The 17067-nt window shown below is 45.0% G+C and overlaps 1 protein-coding gene across 1 annotated transcript in view; it reads right to left on the bottom strand.

Annotated features, from left to right (window-relative positions):
* Positions 1 to 1066: 1066 nt before the first annotated feature.
* NDUFB2 (NADH:ubiquinone oxidoreductase subunit B2) overlaps positions 1067 to 17067 on the bottom strand; it is a 42124-nt gene continuing 26123 nt past the window's right edge. Inside the window, exons 2-4 of the mRNA XM_078668190.1 lie at positions 12834 to 12978; positions 11320 to 11416; positions 1067 to 1152 (exon numbers count right to left, since the gene is read on the bottom strand). Of these exons, the coding sequence (XP_078524316.1) occupies positions 11342 to 11416; positions 12834 to 12978 (220 nt within the window). The 3' untranslated portion in view covers positions 1067 to 1152; positions 11320 to 11341. The remainder of the gene's footprint in view (positions 1153 to 11319; positions 11417 to 12833; positions 12979 to 17067) is intronic.

Below are 17067 nucleotides of genomic sequence, written 5' to 3'. Positions count from 1 at the left end.
GCCACAGGGAAGGTATTTAGAGCCAATGCCTTTAGTATCTTTAGTGGATAAAGGATAGTTTTACCTTAATATTGAACAAGACAGTCTTACCTACTCATAGTTCTATAACTAAACAAGGCGACTGCATTTTTATTTAAAGAGTGAGACCGGCCAGATGTCTATGTGACAGCTGTGACATGAAGGGCCTGATTAACAAAACCTTTTCTATGCATGGTGGAGTTTTAAGCAGGCTGAAGTATGGCTTACTATTTACTTACAGGAGTGCAACCAAACTACTCACGCAAAAAGAGGAGTCGAGGGAGAGACTAAGCATGCTCGGCTTCTAAGAGACTTCTCTTTCTAGACCCCATTCTAGACAGATGACAGCTCCTAGGACTGCCTTGCAACACTGAATCATCTTCACATGCTTAACCGTATTCTGGTACTTTTATTTCTTTCTAACCCCCTCTATCCTGCCACAAGAAGGGTTGGTCTACAAACAGATCACATGGAATGCATTAGTCACTAGAGTAGCTAAGATCCGAAATAACATTCATGAAGACAGGTGAATCATTGGCAATTCTTTTACAAATCTGCTAAAACATTTGACGATTACCACTGGGTCTCACATTGTGACGGTCATATATCATACTTCTGGGCAATGTTTTATTTTTTAGGAACTACAGGTGGAGTTTTACACATAATTTCATAACCAGATTAAAACAGACATTCACCACAGCCTCCGTCCCACCACTGTTCGTGAAGGGTTTACACTTATGCCACAGAATTCCATGATGGAAACCAGTAGGGTGAAGTTTGTTCAGCTTCTGTGTGCGCAAGACTTGAAGTTGTTGTTAATGTATAGAGCAGAGAAAACTCCCTATGCCGCGGTATCAGCTTTGCTTGCTGATGCCATCAAATGACAAAGATATTTAGGAACAATTTTAATATTTTACAAACTACAAATACATATAAGTGTCAATGCAATACTGAGGTCATTAACCTCCCCACTGAGGCAGCTTAGGTTTCACTAGTTAACCTCACAACAAACAATATTCCAGTGATAGCAATGTAGACTGAACAGATATGTTTTTGGGTACAATTTTATTTACAATAGAAAGTTACAGTAGGTGACAGACTATCCAGCTTTCTCCAAAAACTCCATTTCAGCACCTGTAATTGAAGGCAGAGAAACAATCAGCCACTTATATGGAAGAAGCATATGACAGTTGACATTCCTGAAAACGTATGTAGTTGGGGGGACAGAACACCAGGGTCAGGATTTGTGGAGTACACCAAATCCTGGATTAATGCAAAGGAGAGAACATTTGATTTACTTATTTGCTTTACAACACAAAGTGCCATGCAAGAGGAATTACCATGGTCAAAATGTTTCAAAGTTGTGGTACAGAAATTCACTGAAGGAAACGTTACTCACCTGAAATCCTAGCTCTCCAATACCGGTTTGCTCTAGAAGATTCATAAAAGCTACAACATCGCCATGCATGTTTGAAATCCCAAAAACAAATTGTAAGCAAAATTCAAGGAAAAACATGCCTATATGAAGCACCATTTACTGTCAGCCAAGTCAGAAGACGATTTATTTGACAACCACTACTGTAGCACAAAGTTTTTAAAAGCACGAAAAAGCAGCAAAACGTTCTCCTACAAAAACCGGAAACTAATCCGGTCCCCGAAAGGAGTCACTTAGGCGTCATTGTGATCGTCACTGCAACTGCAGTAGAAAGGAACAGCCAAAAATAATCTCACAACATTTTAATTAAAACAAAACTCCATCCCCAGGCCTGGAACGCTAAAGTCCACTTGCAAAGTATTACTTTTTGTTGTAATGACTTGACAGCAGGCCGTCATGCTCAAGAGTGTTGCCTTTGCTTTATGGAATCTTGGGGTTCAGAGATCCTGGAGGGCTGTGAGCGACAGTTGGACGTGAGCAGACGAGGGAGTCTCACACTTGTGGCTTTGAGGAAATAAAGCATTTAAGGACGATACGACTATATTGATTTACCACAATTTGGCAACAAGCGACTGTTTAGCTATCATGCAGCCACAGTGAGGTCAGATTCACCAGGACACTTGTTCACGTTTATATGGACCGGTTTACCACAACTGAGATGCTGGTGAGTGGGAATTATCATTCTTAAGAAATCGCTGTATCTGGCCTTGCCTCCTACTCCCTGTGTGGTCCTGGAACCGTTGGGTGTCATACGCTACATATGTAAGAGGGTTCTTTCTGGAGAGGCTCATGGGTACTGTTGAATTATATCAGCTGAGACAAACCGGGTGACTAGGAAATATTGCTATTCGAACTGTGTGCCATTTCTTATATGCTCAATCAATCTATTAGTCATTTGTTAAGCGCACTACATACCCACAATGGTCTCAAGGCGCGGGGAGGTGGAGGCCGCTACTGATCGAACAGCCAGGTCTTTAGTGTCCTCCTGAAGGTCAGCAGGTCTTGGGTCTGTCGTAGGCTCAGTGGAAGGGTGTTCCATGTCTTGGCTGCGAGGTGGGAGTAGGATCTCCCGCCGGTGGTTGTTCTTCGGATGTGCGGGACAGTGGCGAGTGAGAGGTCGGTGGAGCTGGCGGTTGGGGGTGTAGAAGGAGAGCCGTCTGTTGAGGTAGGCTGGCCGGTCTTGTGGAGTGCCTTGTGTGCGTGGATGAGGAGCTTGAAGGATATTCTCTTGTTGACGGGGAGCCAGTGCAGGTTTCTCAGGTGGGCGGTGATGTGGCCGTGTCGTGGTACTTTGAGGATCAGTCGTGCCGAGGCGTTTTGGATGCGTTGAAGTCGATTGATGAGCTTGGTCGGGGCTCCCGCGTAGAGGGTGTTTCCTTAGTCGAGTCTGCTGCTGACAAAGGCCTGGGTGACTGTCTTTCTTGTATCTGTCGGGATCCATCTGTAGATCTTGCGGAGCATGCGGAGGGTGTTGAAGCAGGAGGAGGAGATGGTGTTGACTTGCTTGGTCATTAAGAGCGTTGAGTCAAGGAGGATTCCCAGGTTGCGTACGTGGTCGGTGGGGGGCAGGGCTGCCCCCAGTGCCGTAGGTCACCAGGAGTCGTCCCAGGCTGATGGGTTGGAGCCAAGAATGAGGACCTCCACCTTGTCACAGTTGAGCTTCAGACGGCTGATCTTCATCCAGTCGGTGACGGCCTTCATTCATTCATGGAGGTTGGCTTTGGCGGTGATTGGGTCCTAGGTGAGGGAGAGGATCAGTGGAGTGTCGTCCGCTTAGGAGATTATGTTGAGGTCGTGCTGTCGGGCGACGTGTGCAAGCGGGGCCATGTAAATGTTTAACAGTGTCGGCCTGAGGGAGGATCCTTGGGGTACGCTGCAGATGATCTCAGAGGCTTCGGAACGGGGGAGGCAGATGCTCTGCCTTCTACCGGAGAGGAAGGAGGTGGTCCATTCCAGAGCCTTGTCTCGGATCCCTGCGGCGTGTCGGCGTGCGCATAGTGTGCTGTGGCAGACCGTGTCGAAGGCTAGGAGGATGAGTGCTGCAGTCTCCCCGTTGTCAGACAGGGTCCTGATGTCGTCGGTGGTGGCGATGAGGGCGGTCTCTGTGCTGTGGTTGCTGCGGAACCCTGACTGGGAAGGGTCCAGATTCGGTTCTCTTCGAGGTATCGGGTTAGCTGTCTGTTAACGATTTTCTCGATGACCTTGGCTGGGAAGGGGAGCAGAGAGATGGGTCGGAAATTCTTTAGGTCTCTTGGGTCTGCCTTGGGTTTTTTGAGTTGGGCGTGTTTCCTGCTTTCTAGGAAGGTCGCGGTCTCAAGGGAGAGATTGATGACGTTGCATAGGTGGGGGGCGATGGAGCTGCTTGCTTTGTGGAAGACGTGGTGCGGTAATGGGTCTGACAGAGCCAGAATGGATTGTGCTCATGGCCTTGATGGTGTCATAGACGCTCACGCTGGTCCAGGCTAGCAAGGGGACATGGTCGAGGGTGTGCGGAGGGTCGGTTGTGTTGCTGTCTGTTGGGGCTGTCTGGGTGTTGAAGCTGTTGTGGATGTCTGCTATCTTGCGGTGGAAGAAGGTGGCAAGGGAGTCGCACAGGGCTTGCGACGGCGGGATGTCGTTGGTGTTGGAGAGTTCCTTCACGATGTTGAAGAGCTCCTTGCTGTCCTGTGCGTTGTTGTTGAGGCGGTCTTTGAAGGAGGTCTTCTTGGCAGCCCTGATAAGGAGGTGGTGGTGCTGGTGGTTGTGGACGGCGTCCTTGTGTGCTGCGTGGCTGTCTGGAGTTTGTTCACTGTGCCATTTCTTCTCTAGTTTCTGGCAGACTTGCTTGGAATCTAGGAGTTCTGCGGTGAACCAGCTGGCCCTCTTGCTGGTGTCTCTGTGGGGGGGGTTCTTCAGCGGGGCGAGGGTGTTGGCGCAGTCCTCGATCCAGCGTCTGAGGTTATGGGCAGCGACGTCGGTGTTGGAGGGTTCGGTGGGTCGGCTGAGAGAGAGGTTTGCATGTAGTAGGTCTTTGGTGAATTTGCTCCAGCGGCGGCAGGGTATCTGTTGGGTGTGGTGGGTTTCTGGAAGGTGGAGTGGATGGAGCGGTGGTCGGTCCAGAGGAGTTCAGTGGTGTGGCTGACGGAGACGTGCGGGCTTGAGGAGAAGACGGGGTTGAGCGTGTGGCTGGCGGAGTGGGTGGGCGTTGTGACAAGTTGTCTCAGTCCGAGGTTGGCGAGGTTATCGATCAGGGTTGTGGAGTTGTTGTCGTTGTTGTTCTCAAGGTGAAAGTTCAGGTCTCCGAGGTGGAAGTAGTCGGTGGAGGTCAGGGCGTGCGTGCTGATGAAGTCGGCGATTGAGTCGCTGAACTGGGGGCGGGGTCCAGGGGTGGGGGGGGGAAGTGTCGGTAGACGAGGGTGCCTTTGAGGGTGGAGTTGGGGTCTGTGTGGATCAGGAAATGCATGTGTTGGGCGGTGCTGAGCGCGTCGTCGGTGCTAGTTGAGACCCCGATGCTGTTCGTGTGGACGATGGCGATACATCCTTCGACTCCGTTGGTGCGGTCTCTGTGGGTGATCTTGTAGCTGTCTGGGATGGCTATGGCGATGTCAGGTGCGGAAGAGTTGTTCAACCAGGTCTCGGTCAGGAAGGTGAGGTCCGGGGATGTTGTGTTGAGCAGGTCCCAGAGCTCGACGGCGTGTTTGCGTGCGGAGCGGGTGTTCAGGAGTATGCATCAGAGGTGGTTGAGGTCTTTCTTGGCGGGTGGTTCGTCAGCTCTGTGGCTGGTGTAGCTGCAATTGCGGCAGGTGAAGGGACCGTGTGTGCGCTTCGGGCGGCCTTGAAGCAGTTGTGGGTCCGTCCGGGGTTGAGAGCGTGCAGAGTTCTGGCGTCATAGTGGCGGCGGTCATCATGGCGGGTGCGGGGGCCAGGGGTTCTGGCGCTGGGCGCGGTCCAGGCGCAGACTGGCTTGCCACGCACCAGCGGCCGGCATGTATGGGGAGGTGGGAGTGAGGAGCCGCTGGGAGGTGGGGGCAACGAATGGGCAGTCAGGGGGCAGAACCGCAGGGGACGCAGAGGCGGGGGCGGTGAGGGGCAACAAAGGAAACAGAAGGCAAAAGGGCACAACGATTGAGGGGGAAACATCACAAAAGGGCAAAAGGTCACAGAAAAACGGGGGAAACGAGTGGCCCAGAAAGCAGAAGGTCACAAGAAAAGGGCAGGAAGGTCACAAAAAACGGGAAAACGAGTGGCACAGAAGGCAGAAAGGTCACAGAAATGCAGTGGCAGCTAAGCAACAGAAGGCAAAAACGGGCAGAGAGACACGGGGGTCACGAGGGGAGCAGAAGATAAAACCGGGCAGAGAGACACAGGGGCAGAGAGGGGAGCAGAAAGGAAACCGGGCAGAGAGACACGGGGGCAGCGAGGGGAACAGAGGGAGAGAACGAGCACAGACCACGTACAGGTAGCTGGGGAGACAGACCACAGCAGTCACAGACACAACAATGAAAATGCAGTCACTACAACGGGAGCAATGAAAGAAAATACAGGCAATACAATGGAGGAAGAGCAAACCTACGGCCTGCCACTGGCCACCAGGGATGAGGCACAGGTGGCAGCCTGCGGGTGGAGGAGGGTCTCGAACTTCCTCAGCAGCGGGAGCTGGGGCAAGGACACACAGGCGGTGCTGTGCGGAGGGGGAGCGACCTATGCTCTGTGTGAATTTCATTTTAACGGCATGTGCAACCGTCAAGGAGGAGGCGCGTGCAGTTTCAATCATTTGGATCGCCGAGTGCTCTGCAGCCTGAGATTAAATCAGGTGGAGCAGTGAGGTCTCAGTACGTGAGCTGTGGTACAGCCAGTGCGAGCAGAGTTGTGTGCGCAAGCCAGCATCAAAGTAAGCAGTTTGATTCTTCATAGAGCGTGCCCTCTCCTCAACCGACGCGATCTTGGAGATAAGCAGAGCGTGTGTCTGAATTAGAATTTGCAGCGAAGTGAAGGCCTAGTGTCAGACATTTAAGGGTGAAAAAACATTCAGGAAATGAGTAAAATGTGGACCTATGCAAGACGAAAACAATAGGTTACCAGAAAAAATTAAGTATCAGAAATACATTTTATTTATTTTTTATGCAAAAAGGTATTTAAATATTTTTCTCTTTTTAATTAATATGCCAGACATGCCATAATAAAATATGATGCATCATTAGGCCATGTATAAATAGATTAATATGTGTAAATATTGTTAACAATAATCTTCTATTTAACCTGTATTACATACATAGGCAACGAGAGCAATTCTATGTCTAGCAAATGTGTTATTGATGTTGTGTTCTATTATCCCTTTTTTATTAAAGAGAAAAATATTTAAATACTTTTTTGGATAAAAAAAAAAAATAATATATTTGATGCTTAATTTTTTCTGGTCACGTATTGCTTTCAGCTGGCATAGGTTCACTTTTTACTAATTTCCCAAATGTTTATTCACACAACATTTTAACCCCGATTTACGAAATTTGTTCAGGGGTACACCTATTCTCACACATAATATAGTGATAGACATTTACAGGGAGCAGTGAACTTCGTAGTCGGTGAAGCAGAATTTGCGGGAAATACAGAAGGAGAAGGAAGTGCACTTGAGCTTGGCAAGGAGGAGTTGAAGTTATTAACACAGGACTAACGAAGAACAGTAACCAACAAGACTTGAGCAGTAAACACAAAGGAGTTGAGCAGCAGCTTTGGTTTAGTGAAAGCAAACATAGTAGAGCTTCATTTTAGAAATAAAAGTGAAGGAGTAATTTACAGTACAGATATATTACTAGGAGAAAACAGTGAATATAACACGGGCAATATTGTGAACTTTTATGATGGCCATGGCAAGCAATCAGACAGTAGCCTCGCCTCCAATGTTTTTATCTGAAGCAGGGCCACCTTTAATAGAGTGGGAAGAATGGATTGGAATTTTTGAGAATTATTTAGAGGCTATAGATGGTTTAAGATATTTAGAATATAGGAAAAGGCCTTGCTTAATGAATTAAGGAAAGAAAGGACAGCATGTTTTAAAGATTTTTGTCAGAAGGGAAGGGTGCTGAAGGGGAGACAATGGAAAATATTAAAATTGAAGCAGAAAGGACGTTAGAGAAATCTTATGGGAAACAGGTGAATATTGTGATACAGTGACAATTTTTATACTCAACCACAGAAAGCTCAAGAATCAGTGGATCAATTGGTAACAAGGTTGAGAGTTGGCCATAAAATGTGGTTTTGGTACTATTTTATTTTTATTTTTTTTATTTTTTTTACACTTATAATGCGCGCAGATACCCACAAAGGGTTTCCCGGCGCAACAGATGTAAGAGCTGAGAAAAGCAACCAAAAAACGCAGAAAAACACCCCATTTGAAAGCCTGCTATTATTTGTTAAAAAGCCAGGTTTTTACACCTTTCTTGAAACTGGCAAAATTTTCCTCCTTACGCAGGGCCAAAGACAAGGAGTTCCATAGGACTGGTCCCAAATGGGAGAACGACTTTCCCCCCATCCGGGCCAGTTTAAATCTGGGAACCACAAATGACTGATCAGAGACCACATTGATCGTGTATTGCAAAAATAAGAAGATGCAAGAAAGGTTGTGGACTGCGAGTAATCCAACATTACAGGAAGCAATTGCAAAAATAGGAGAGGAAGTCGATATCTTCAATATGGAAACTAAGCAGAAGGACGGTGTTAATGTGGTAAATAAGAATGAAGGTTCGACAAAGGGCGAAGTCAAGTGGAAACGGTGTGGAAGATAAACAGGGGAAAGGCAAAGGAAAAAGTAAATGCTGGCTGGATAACAGAATCAAGGCTGTATAAAGTATGTGGCCAGATGGAAGCGCATGAAGGTTATCTTGGACAGTCATTGATGAAAAAGGTTTGAAGGAGAAATGTTGGTGGCCTGAAATGGATTTTGATATAAAGGATTGGGTGGAAGAGTGTGTTGTGTAGTGAGTGAGAAACGTTTGAAGGTGGGAGTGAAAAGAACGCGCTGAGTGAGTGAAGTAGGATGTGCCGGGGCAAAGTATGTTTAGATTTCATAGATTCAATGGAGCATTTGGGAGAGGATAGTAGATTTGCTATTCTTGTGGTGGATGTTTTTTCAAGGAAGGAGATGGTCGAATTCATGAAGAATAGAACGATGAAAAGTGCCATTAGATTACTGGAACGGATATTAGTGAGCTAGGTGTGTTCGGGTATGTTGGTAACAAACAATGGGACAAAACCTACGTCCACCGTTATGCAAAGTTTTTACAAATCAACACGGTGTTCATGTTTCCATGAGATACATTACAAATCCTTTAATCTTCAGATTGTTGAGACCACACTGTTGGATCCTACGAACTAGTCATTTCCACGTCAACGATCCTCACGGATAATCCTTATGTGGAGATGAGAATAATGCTTCCACCATTTCACTGCTATCCCCCATGTGCTTCTGGTTTCTCTACATTTTCTCCTCCTGAACTTCCTACTGATACCACCATTGAGTATTTTCGAAGATGCAGCCTTTATATACACCTGCCCCTTCCTATCTAGAATGCTGGACCATCGTTTGGAGACACTACCGTTAGTGGGCACTACTGTTGATCTTGTATGGATAAATACTGCTAAAGATGTAGCATGAATGTACAATTAAAAACCGCTTTAAAACATAAATAAGCATACATGCTTCCTTCTACAAATTGTTTAAGACCAGTCTGAAGAACTACCCAATGGCTCTTCGCAGACTCAGGTAACTTGCTATGTGTGTCTGATAAGAGTTGAAGATGAGCATGGAATATCGCACGACTGCCTTTATACCGTCGCAAGTTATTTCAATATATACAGATTTTTAAACCCGATTCTCCAATATGTGGTTTTGTATAGCACGATCAAATGCATGCTATACAAAAGCCAAATAAAATTCTGCTTCATAGGGGTACTCTGAACTTCTATTACAGAAAACGCAAGCTCTGGTTTTACTCAAACGTAGTGCATTAACTGTGCATGGAATAATAGATATGCCGGATAGACTGTTAGCTTCTTGTTTTGGAGATTCTTTCCTTCATCAAACTACCACACTGTTGCCGACAAACCATTCTCCAATCCCAGTTTTGAAACATGCTCAATAAGCTGGTTCTGATTTAGCTCTACCAGAATGCATATAATAACATTTCCAACGTTTTTCTATTTGTGTTAGTGTGCCAACAGATGGCACACATAAAATATGTATAGAAGAAATATTAGTTTTCTTGTCATCAACTGCCACAGGGAACAAGTGGTATTCTGGCTAATTTAATTCATGGCGTCCCGAGAGAAATGAAATGAAATGAATTTGTACTTGTAAAGCGCACTCATACCCCAACCGGGGTTTCCTGTCGCTGTACGCGTACCGCTGTGGAACCCTTCCTGGCTTTTCCCTGTGAAATGTCCACTCCTGGGCACCCCCAAGGTGAAGCCAGGCATCCCAGCGCTGGTGGGGCCGAGGTGGAGATTAAGCAAGCTATTGCCCAGAGTTGCAGAGTGGGACCCATGATTTGAATAGGCACCGAGGCGAGAATTATCAGGTCAGAGGAAATTGAGCCCAAGACCCACCGAGGCGGGAATTGAACCCTGGACCCCCGCCACACCCCTGCATCAGGGTCTGCCGCTCTAACCATTGAGCCACACTTCTCCACTGAGAGAGTAGGCCATATGGCTGGTTGCTAAACCCTCTCTTCTTCTAAGAGTGTAGAGAAGTTTCTTTGCCAAGAGGACTTGGATGTTAAGATTTTCCATAATATTAATTATTTTTAGACCAAAAATAAATATGCTCTTCGGAGAACAACTGAAATTGGCCATAATGATCAGGGGATGAAAACACAAAATAAAATAAAACTATCCCCACTTGAGGTGAAGAATTTACATCAGTTGTAGACATAACTGCCAAATATTTAAAAGTAATAAAACAAAAAGGAAAACAACAAGCTGGCCTTTCAGGGGTAACTGTGAGGAGCTGGCACTGGTCGGGAGCCAACAGTGGTGAGAAGGATGTGGGACATGAATTGGGTAGTACGATCAGTTGGCACTGATGGGTAGTGGAAGGAGGGTGAGTAACATGCACCATCGTTAATTCCAAGTGTGAGATTATTCATACTAAAAGCATGAAAGATCGAAGGTTTTTCATTTTAGTGAAGAATCAATTTGGATAAAAAGGTTCTGTGCATCATAATGTATTTCAAAAGACTCACTCTTTTACAGAGGCCATGTTATACAATGCCATTTGTCACTTCCCGTCCTCTGCCCAATGTTATTGACATACAATGCAATAATCAACCTCTATTAAACCTTTAGGGTGACCACGCTAAAACTAAACAGACCAAATGTTTAATTAATCTCACAGACCAAATACAAAGTGCATAGGACATTTGTTAAATATTTGTGTCCATCAAGCTCGGAGATAGATCAGTGAGACCAGAACACAATTGTTTAGCAACCACAAAACAATTTCTGTGTTTATTCAGTTCACAGGGAAGAGAGAACATCAAATGTTGTGATGACTTAGAACGTGGTGATAATCGTTAGAACTGCTACAGTAGTACTGAATCAATTAAAAATTATGCTTTTCCTTTAAAACAAGTCTGCTAGAAATTTCGGAATTCCGTTAATAGTAAAACATCATTCTACCCTTAGGACCAAAAAAAAAAAGAAACGTAATCGAGAGAAGGGTGGAGAGTGTTTTTTACGGCATTCGAATTGCTTGACACCATCACTAAGCATGAGAACTACAGTCTTAAGACTTGACATGGAACGCAATTGAGGGCATCTGGTCAAGACAAAGAAGGTGGAAGTGCTTCTGCAGAAAACCTATACTAGCAAGAATCAAAACAGCAAGGACTTACTGATAGATGAGATCTTTATAGTCTATTCTTCATCATCTGGAGGGATTCCCAACTCTTCATCTGTCCATTTAGAACTGTCAGGATAAGGGAAGTGACCCTAAAAAAATATATTTTTTAAAATCAAATAGTCATGCAATGCTCTTAGCGATCATCAAAAGAGAGGCTATGATTGGACCAGAATAGAAAGATTAATCCTGCTTTTCCGACAGCTGTAAGATAAGTACTGGGTTCAAACAGGCAAATGGCCCCAAATTACAATTCCCTTGTCGAGGAGCAGTTGATAGTGCCTTATTATCGCACTATGCAAAAACAACGAGGTGATGATGGAATGCTTGAATTAATCCCAGCCACTGGCAATCGCTCTGTCTGCATCCCAATACATCATTATTTTGCCCATCATGCCACCTCAGTTTAGACCCTGCCATATTCGAATTAGTCATAACCCTGTCCTCAGTTCAGATGAACTGCCACGCTACCAACAAAAACACAGGCAAGCTAGGATCTGTTTTGCCCTAGTTCGGGATTTTCAGCCAGGTATAGCTTGGTTCCAGTGGCACAGTGAGCCCCTGACCCACGCCTTGGCATACCCTGTGTGCCCAGGGCATCAAATGCACACTATGTCACTAGAACCAAGCTATACCGAGCCGATGAGTCCACTACAAGGGCGAAACTGGCTCTGGGTTGCTTGTGTTCCAGCTCAGGGAGAACTTGGCTTGGCAGTTTGGGCTGGGCAGTTCCCATTGGAGTAGTGTCAAGACGAATTTGTATATAGCTGGGTCAAACGCAGGTGGCAAGGTAAGCAAAACAATGATGACTGGAAAGTGACTTACCAATGATTGCGATTAATTCAAGCATTCCATCTATCACTTTTTGTATACTGCCATATCCTACTAATCACTTGAGACGGAAGAGAGAATACAATTATATGTACTTTGTAAACAACTTGGCCAGCTGATTATTGCATTTCTTGCTGTCTCACAGGGAGTCTAGTGAAAGTAATGCAGTGCACCTATGCTATAGATAGAGAAATTGGATACCAAAGAATATCAGACTGGCACAAAGGAGATACCTTAGTCATCAGTCACCTGACATTAAGGAGGCCGATGTTCCAGAACTGGAGCATGGCTGAGGGTTGAGAGATTACCATTAAAAAGTGTGATTCGTTCTCACACATGTTCCGAGTATTTGGGAGTCGAACGTGCCATTTACAGCAGGCTGGCCATTATTGCTTCAGTTATTTAAGAGTACACATTTACATCTGTTTGGAGTTGGTTTAGTTATCCTTGGCGATAAGGGATATTCTAGGTTGTCACAACTGTGAAAAACAGACCAAAACTACACTTTTCATCTTAGTAAAAGACTGTCTCAATAGACAATGTTACATCTACATGTCGTGACTGATGCATAATAGCCCTTTTGCGCATGGAATGGTGACTATATACATAAGCATTGGAGGACAATGACTGATGGAAAAGATGCTCTCTCCACACTACATAGGATATTAAATATCTCACCAACACTGCTTCGTAATCATGCCAGAAGTGCCACAGGATCCAGAACCACATGAATCCGCTCAGAAACTCCGACCTCCAAACCTGTGACTTGGTCAACTGAGGAAATTGGCGATATCGAGGCTCGATGTGTACTCCGCCTCCAGCACTGGAAGAGAACAGCAAGAAATCAGCATCTCCTCCAATCACTCCTCTGCCTGGAGTATTGAAGAGGCACCCCTTGAACTTTGCAATGAGACATGCATCAAAGCTGAAATTACAAACAAAAATACCCAACTTCCAAAACAATCTAATTAGGAAATATTAAAAAACCCCTTCACTGCCTCATTTCGAGACCCAAACCACCCTCTCATATGTGGTGTATTTTAAAACAGTCAATGTTGTACCAGTAAATATACTGTTTGGGTACCTCAATGTCAGAAGAGTCCGCATTGTGCGTGAATGAGGTGGGCAGAGTATTTAAAAAACACTCCCGCCCCACACGTCCCAGGATTAGGAGAGATTCCCACAATGAAAGCAATGATCATCATGGGCCAGTACTCTGAATTAGCACCCTCACCTGGCTGTTGCCATTTGGAATGCCAATAGCCATTATGTACACACTCCAGGATCACCCTGAGGCTTACAGGTCTTTTTAGACAGGACCCCCTCACACTTCTGTTTTTGTATGTCATTGAAGATTCTTCTATGTCCTCAGCACCACGTTCTGAAAACTAAGCTCAGTTGCAGAGCACTGGTGAGTATTGGTGTGGAGAGATGCTTGCAACACTAAAGGCTGTGGAGGGACCGGAAAGTCTGAACGAGTAGCAAGTCAAAGGAAGAAGATGTTTAAGGAGACCAAGCTTGAGTGAAGAGTGACAAGGGAGCTTAAATGTTGTGCGGGCTAGCGCAGCTCACACTGCCTGAGAGTTGGAAAGTGATGTAGGTGGGTGTGCCAATCAATAGCAGTTATTAAACTGCAGTAATAAGCTAAACCTTTGGAGACTTTTCTCCTAAAAGCAATACAACTCGTCCACATCATTGACAGTAAACAGTGGAGGAACTGCTAAAGCATTGCAGATGGTCAGTCAGGTAAAGCAGGAGCATTTAATACTTACGGATAAGTGCAAGATACCAGAGCACATTTTTCAAAAGAAATTAATCTATCAGCATGTGTGCCTATCTAAATGCTACATGTATAGGAATTAGTTTGTATTAAAAAAGAAATTGACAGGGAATCAAATTGGTGATTTATTAAAGAGTAACTCTTTAAAAACATATTAGAATTCAAGTTAAATATGAATAGGTAGGCAGCAGCCTCATAAAGCTTGCAAATGTAAGACTGCACTTGTCTGGTAGGCAGCAACTCAATGGGCCTGCACCAGTAGTTGGTCTATCTCTCTTTTTTAAAGCAATTAGCAGGGTCTTGAATCAATCTGAAAACACCCATCTTCAGCAATGAAAAACTAGGAATGCATGTAAATTTACTCTCACCGTCATGGTTTATTAAAACACTAGATAGATTCATAAGCTCATGCCCCCCGTCCCCCAGAAAAGACGGTATTCAAAAATGAGAACCCCACTCAATAGAGAATCAGGAAATTTTAGCCAAACAGACATTTTTAAAAAGCCTATCTGTTTTGCAGTCTGAATATAGACATTCTGTATTACGATTGCAATTGTTGCCTTCTCCCTTGTTAAATGAGCCCACGAGTCTCTTGGGAAAAGATCTGTTGGATTAAGAGACGGACAACAATTATCCAGCTTTTTCCACAAATTGCTTCAATGCTTGGAGGCATGTTCTGAAAATGACTACTTTTCTACTCCCTCTGTCTTTTCTAGAGGGAACTCAACACTCCTGTAAGGAAATGCCTCTTTTTGTATGGTCATGCTCAAGTTTTTTGACTGATGCTGCTGGGTTTTTGACTCAGAGTGTACTGAAGCCTGCTAACCAAACATCAGTGCGAGCGCCTGACCCCAAAATATGTATATTACATTGGCTATACACAATTGGCATAGGCTAACTTACCTGTATATCCCAAGTATATTGAATCCAAGCCTGCGATGGTAGTTTTTAACTGCTAGCCCGACTTTGCCATTTAAACCAATTGCAAAGTCAAATGTTCCCTGAACATATGCAAGTCACCCCTATGGCAGGCCTACCAAGCACTAAGGTAGGGTGCTGGATATTTCATAGGCAGAACATGTACTTTACGTTTTCGGGCAGTAAAAATGCAAACATGCTTTTACTGTGGAAAGACTCTGACCTCTTAGCTGTACTAAATCCTGTACAATGCGACCAAGGATGGTACTCCAAGGAATCAAACAACGTGTTACATTAAGCCCGACTTGATTCTCAAGTCGAAATTACAAACAAGTTAGTGTGCAACTTTAACGAAGTTACCACTGTGTTGCCGTCAATCTACTGCGCTCTTCACAGTTCCACAAGGAACTGGAGTACGAAACAGCTTTTTGCCCTCCTAGGGAGACATGCTAATGACTACCAGGAAAGGAGACAATAGGGGTCTACACTGGAGAGAGGTGTCACCTCCCTCCTGCAGGAACCCATCCAGGTGTTGGACAAAAAGGTGAGCTTCAAAGCTGAAGCCATCTTTGAAGAGCAAATGGGGAACAATTAGGAGAGGGGCAGCCCCACTGCCTAGACAGAGTAAGTGACACCTGGGAAGGAGAGGGGAAACCTGTTGTCAAATGGATTTTTGAGGTGTGTGGCCCTCTTGGAAGCCACACCTCTGGTTTGCGCTGGGGAGCCCTGGATGCCAAGACAGGGGTTCTGCCATGTCAGGAGTGGGCAGAATGCTGCACCTTGGGATGGCCAGATGCCACAATTCCCAGGAAGAAGTCATCATGAGGGAAGGAACCAAGTTGCCCATTGGCTACAGACCGTATCTAACCTGAGAGCAGTTTCTGAACATAAATGCCATCCATAACTCAGATCTCATGTGGACTGGAAGAAGGACTAAAGTAGGACTGTCCTATCACACTGTGTAACCTGCAAAAAGAGGCTGCAACGGTGTGGACGGCGCTTGCTGAAACTTGTGGCTAGCAAAGGAAAGTGACTGTGCCTACTGTGTCCTGCTCATGCAGAATGTGTCTCCAGAGCACACCCAAATCAAGAGATTCAAATTGTAAGTAAGTTGGCCGACCTCCTGTTCGCATCCTTCATCCATTGCATCAGGACCATTTTAATTGGAATCCATTGCAAAGGGGATATTAATTGCCTGGAACTGAATCACCTGTTGAGGGAACAGATTCGGAAGACCTTGCTAGTATTCCCGACTGGTTTCCTGCTGAAGTTGGACGCCTAAAGTGACTAAATGACCGCACTACAACTAGCTGAAATGATTTGATTTACTATACTTTGCAAATTCCATAGCTCCGGAAACTTCGGTGTATCTTTTTCATTGTGGTTTCTAAAAGTACATACAAATACAGTTTCTTTTTTATAAATTGCTGTTGGATTTCTTCTTCATTTGTTTTTGTGCTGTTTAAATGCTTAACAGTTGTTGCTTTGTGTAAGTCTTGTTGCTCAGAGCCACAGCTACCCAGGGTTCAGCTAAAGGTTTGACAAATGGAACCTACTGGTCCTAAATGGGTTGATAAATATATTACAAAGTGAGGTCGCACAACCACACTATATAATTAGATCACATTTCCTCACAACTCCTATATTTTACGTTTGAAGAGGTTTCGTTTTGGCTAGAGTGTTTCTGATTTATGCAGAAATAGGGGATAACTTTGGAAATTAAGGGATGAGTTTTCAAGACTACCATTACTCTTCCCATGAGGCATAGGGTCAAGACTGATTTGCATATAGCTGGGTCTGAACTGGGGTGGCGAAGTGAGCTAAAGAACAATGAAGGATTCAACCCAGATTTGTGACCTGGGGTGAGTCTCTGAAAAGTTTCAGCACTCTGTCAATCATCTCCATGTATTGCAGTGAAGACAAAGGACAGATTGGTTTGGAAAGGATCACGTCTATATCCATTTAAGGCTAAGTTCTTCCAACAAGGAGGGGAAACTTTCTGATGACTTTCAAAAAACTTTAATTACTGGGATGGCAACAGGAGAGACCGGAGAAACAGGTTTCCGGCGAGTAGTGACCTCCACTAGGAGCACCTTCTTGAAAGAGATCAGATGGCCTGGATTTTGAAAATAATACAGCATTACTTCTCACTGCCTGCCAAATGGCATTCCTTCTACAAGCATCAGATTACATCTCTCGTGTATTATAAAGCAT

Source organism: Lissotriton helveticus, chromosome 1_1 (assembly GCF_964261635.1).
Source record: "Lissotriton helveticus chromosome 1_1, aLisHel1.1, whole genome shotgun sequence".
Lineage (NCBI taxonomy): Eukaryota > Metazoa > Chordata > Amphibia > Caudata > Salamandridae > Lissotriton > Lissotriton helveticus.
The sequence above is the reverse complement of the archived record's forward strand: the minus strand, read 5'-3'. Positions and strand labels throughout refer to the sequence as shown.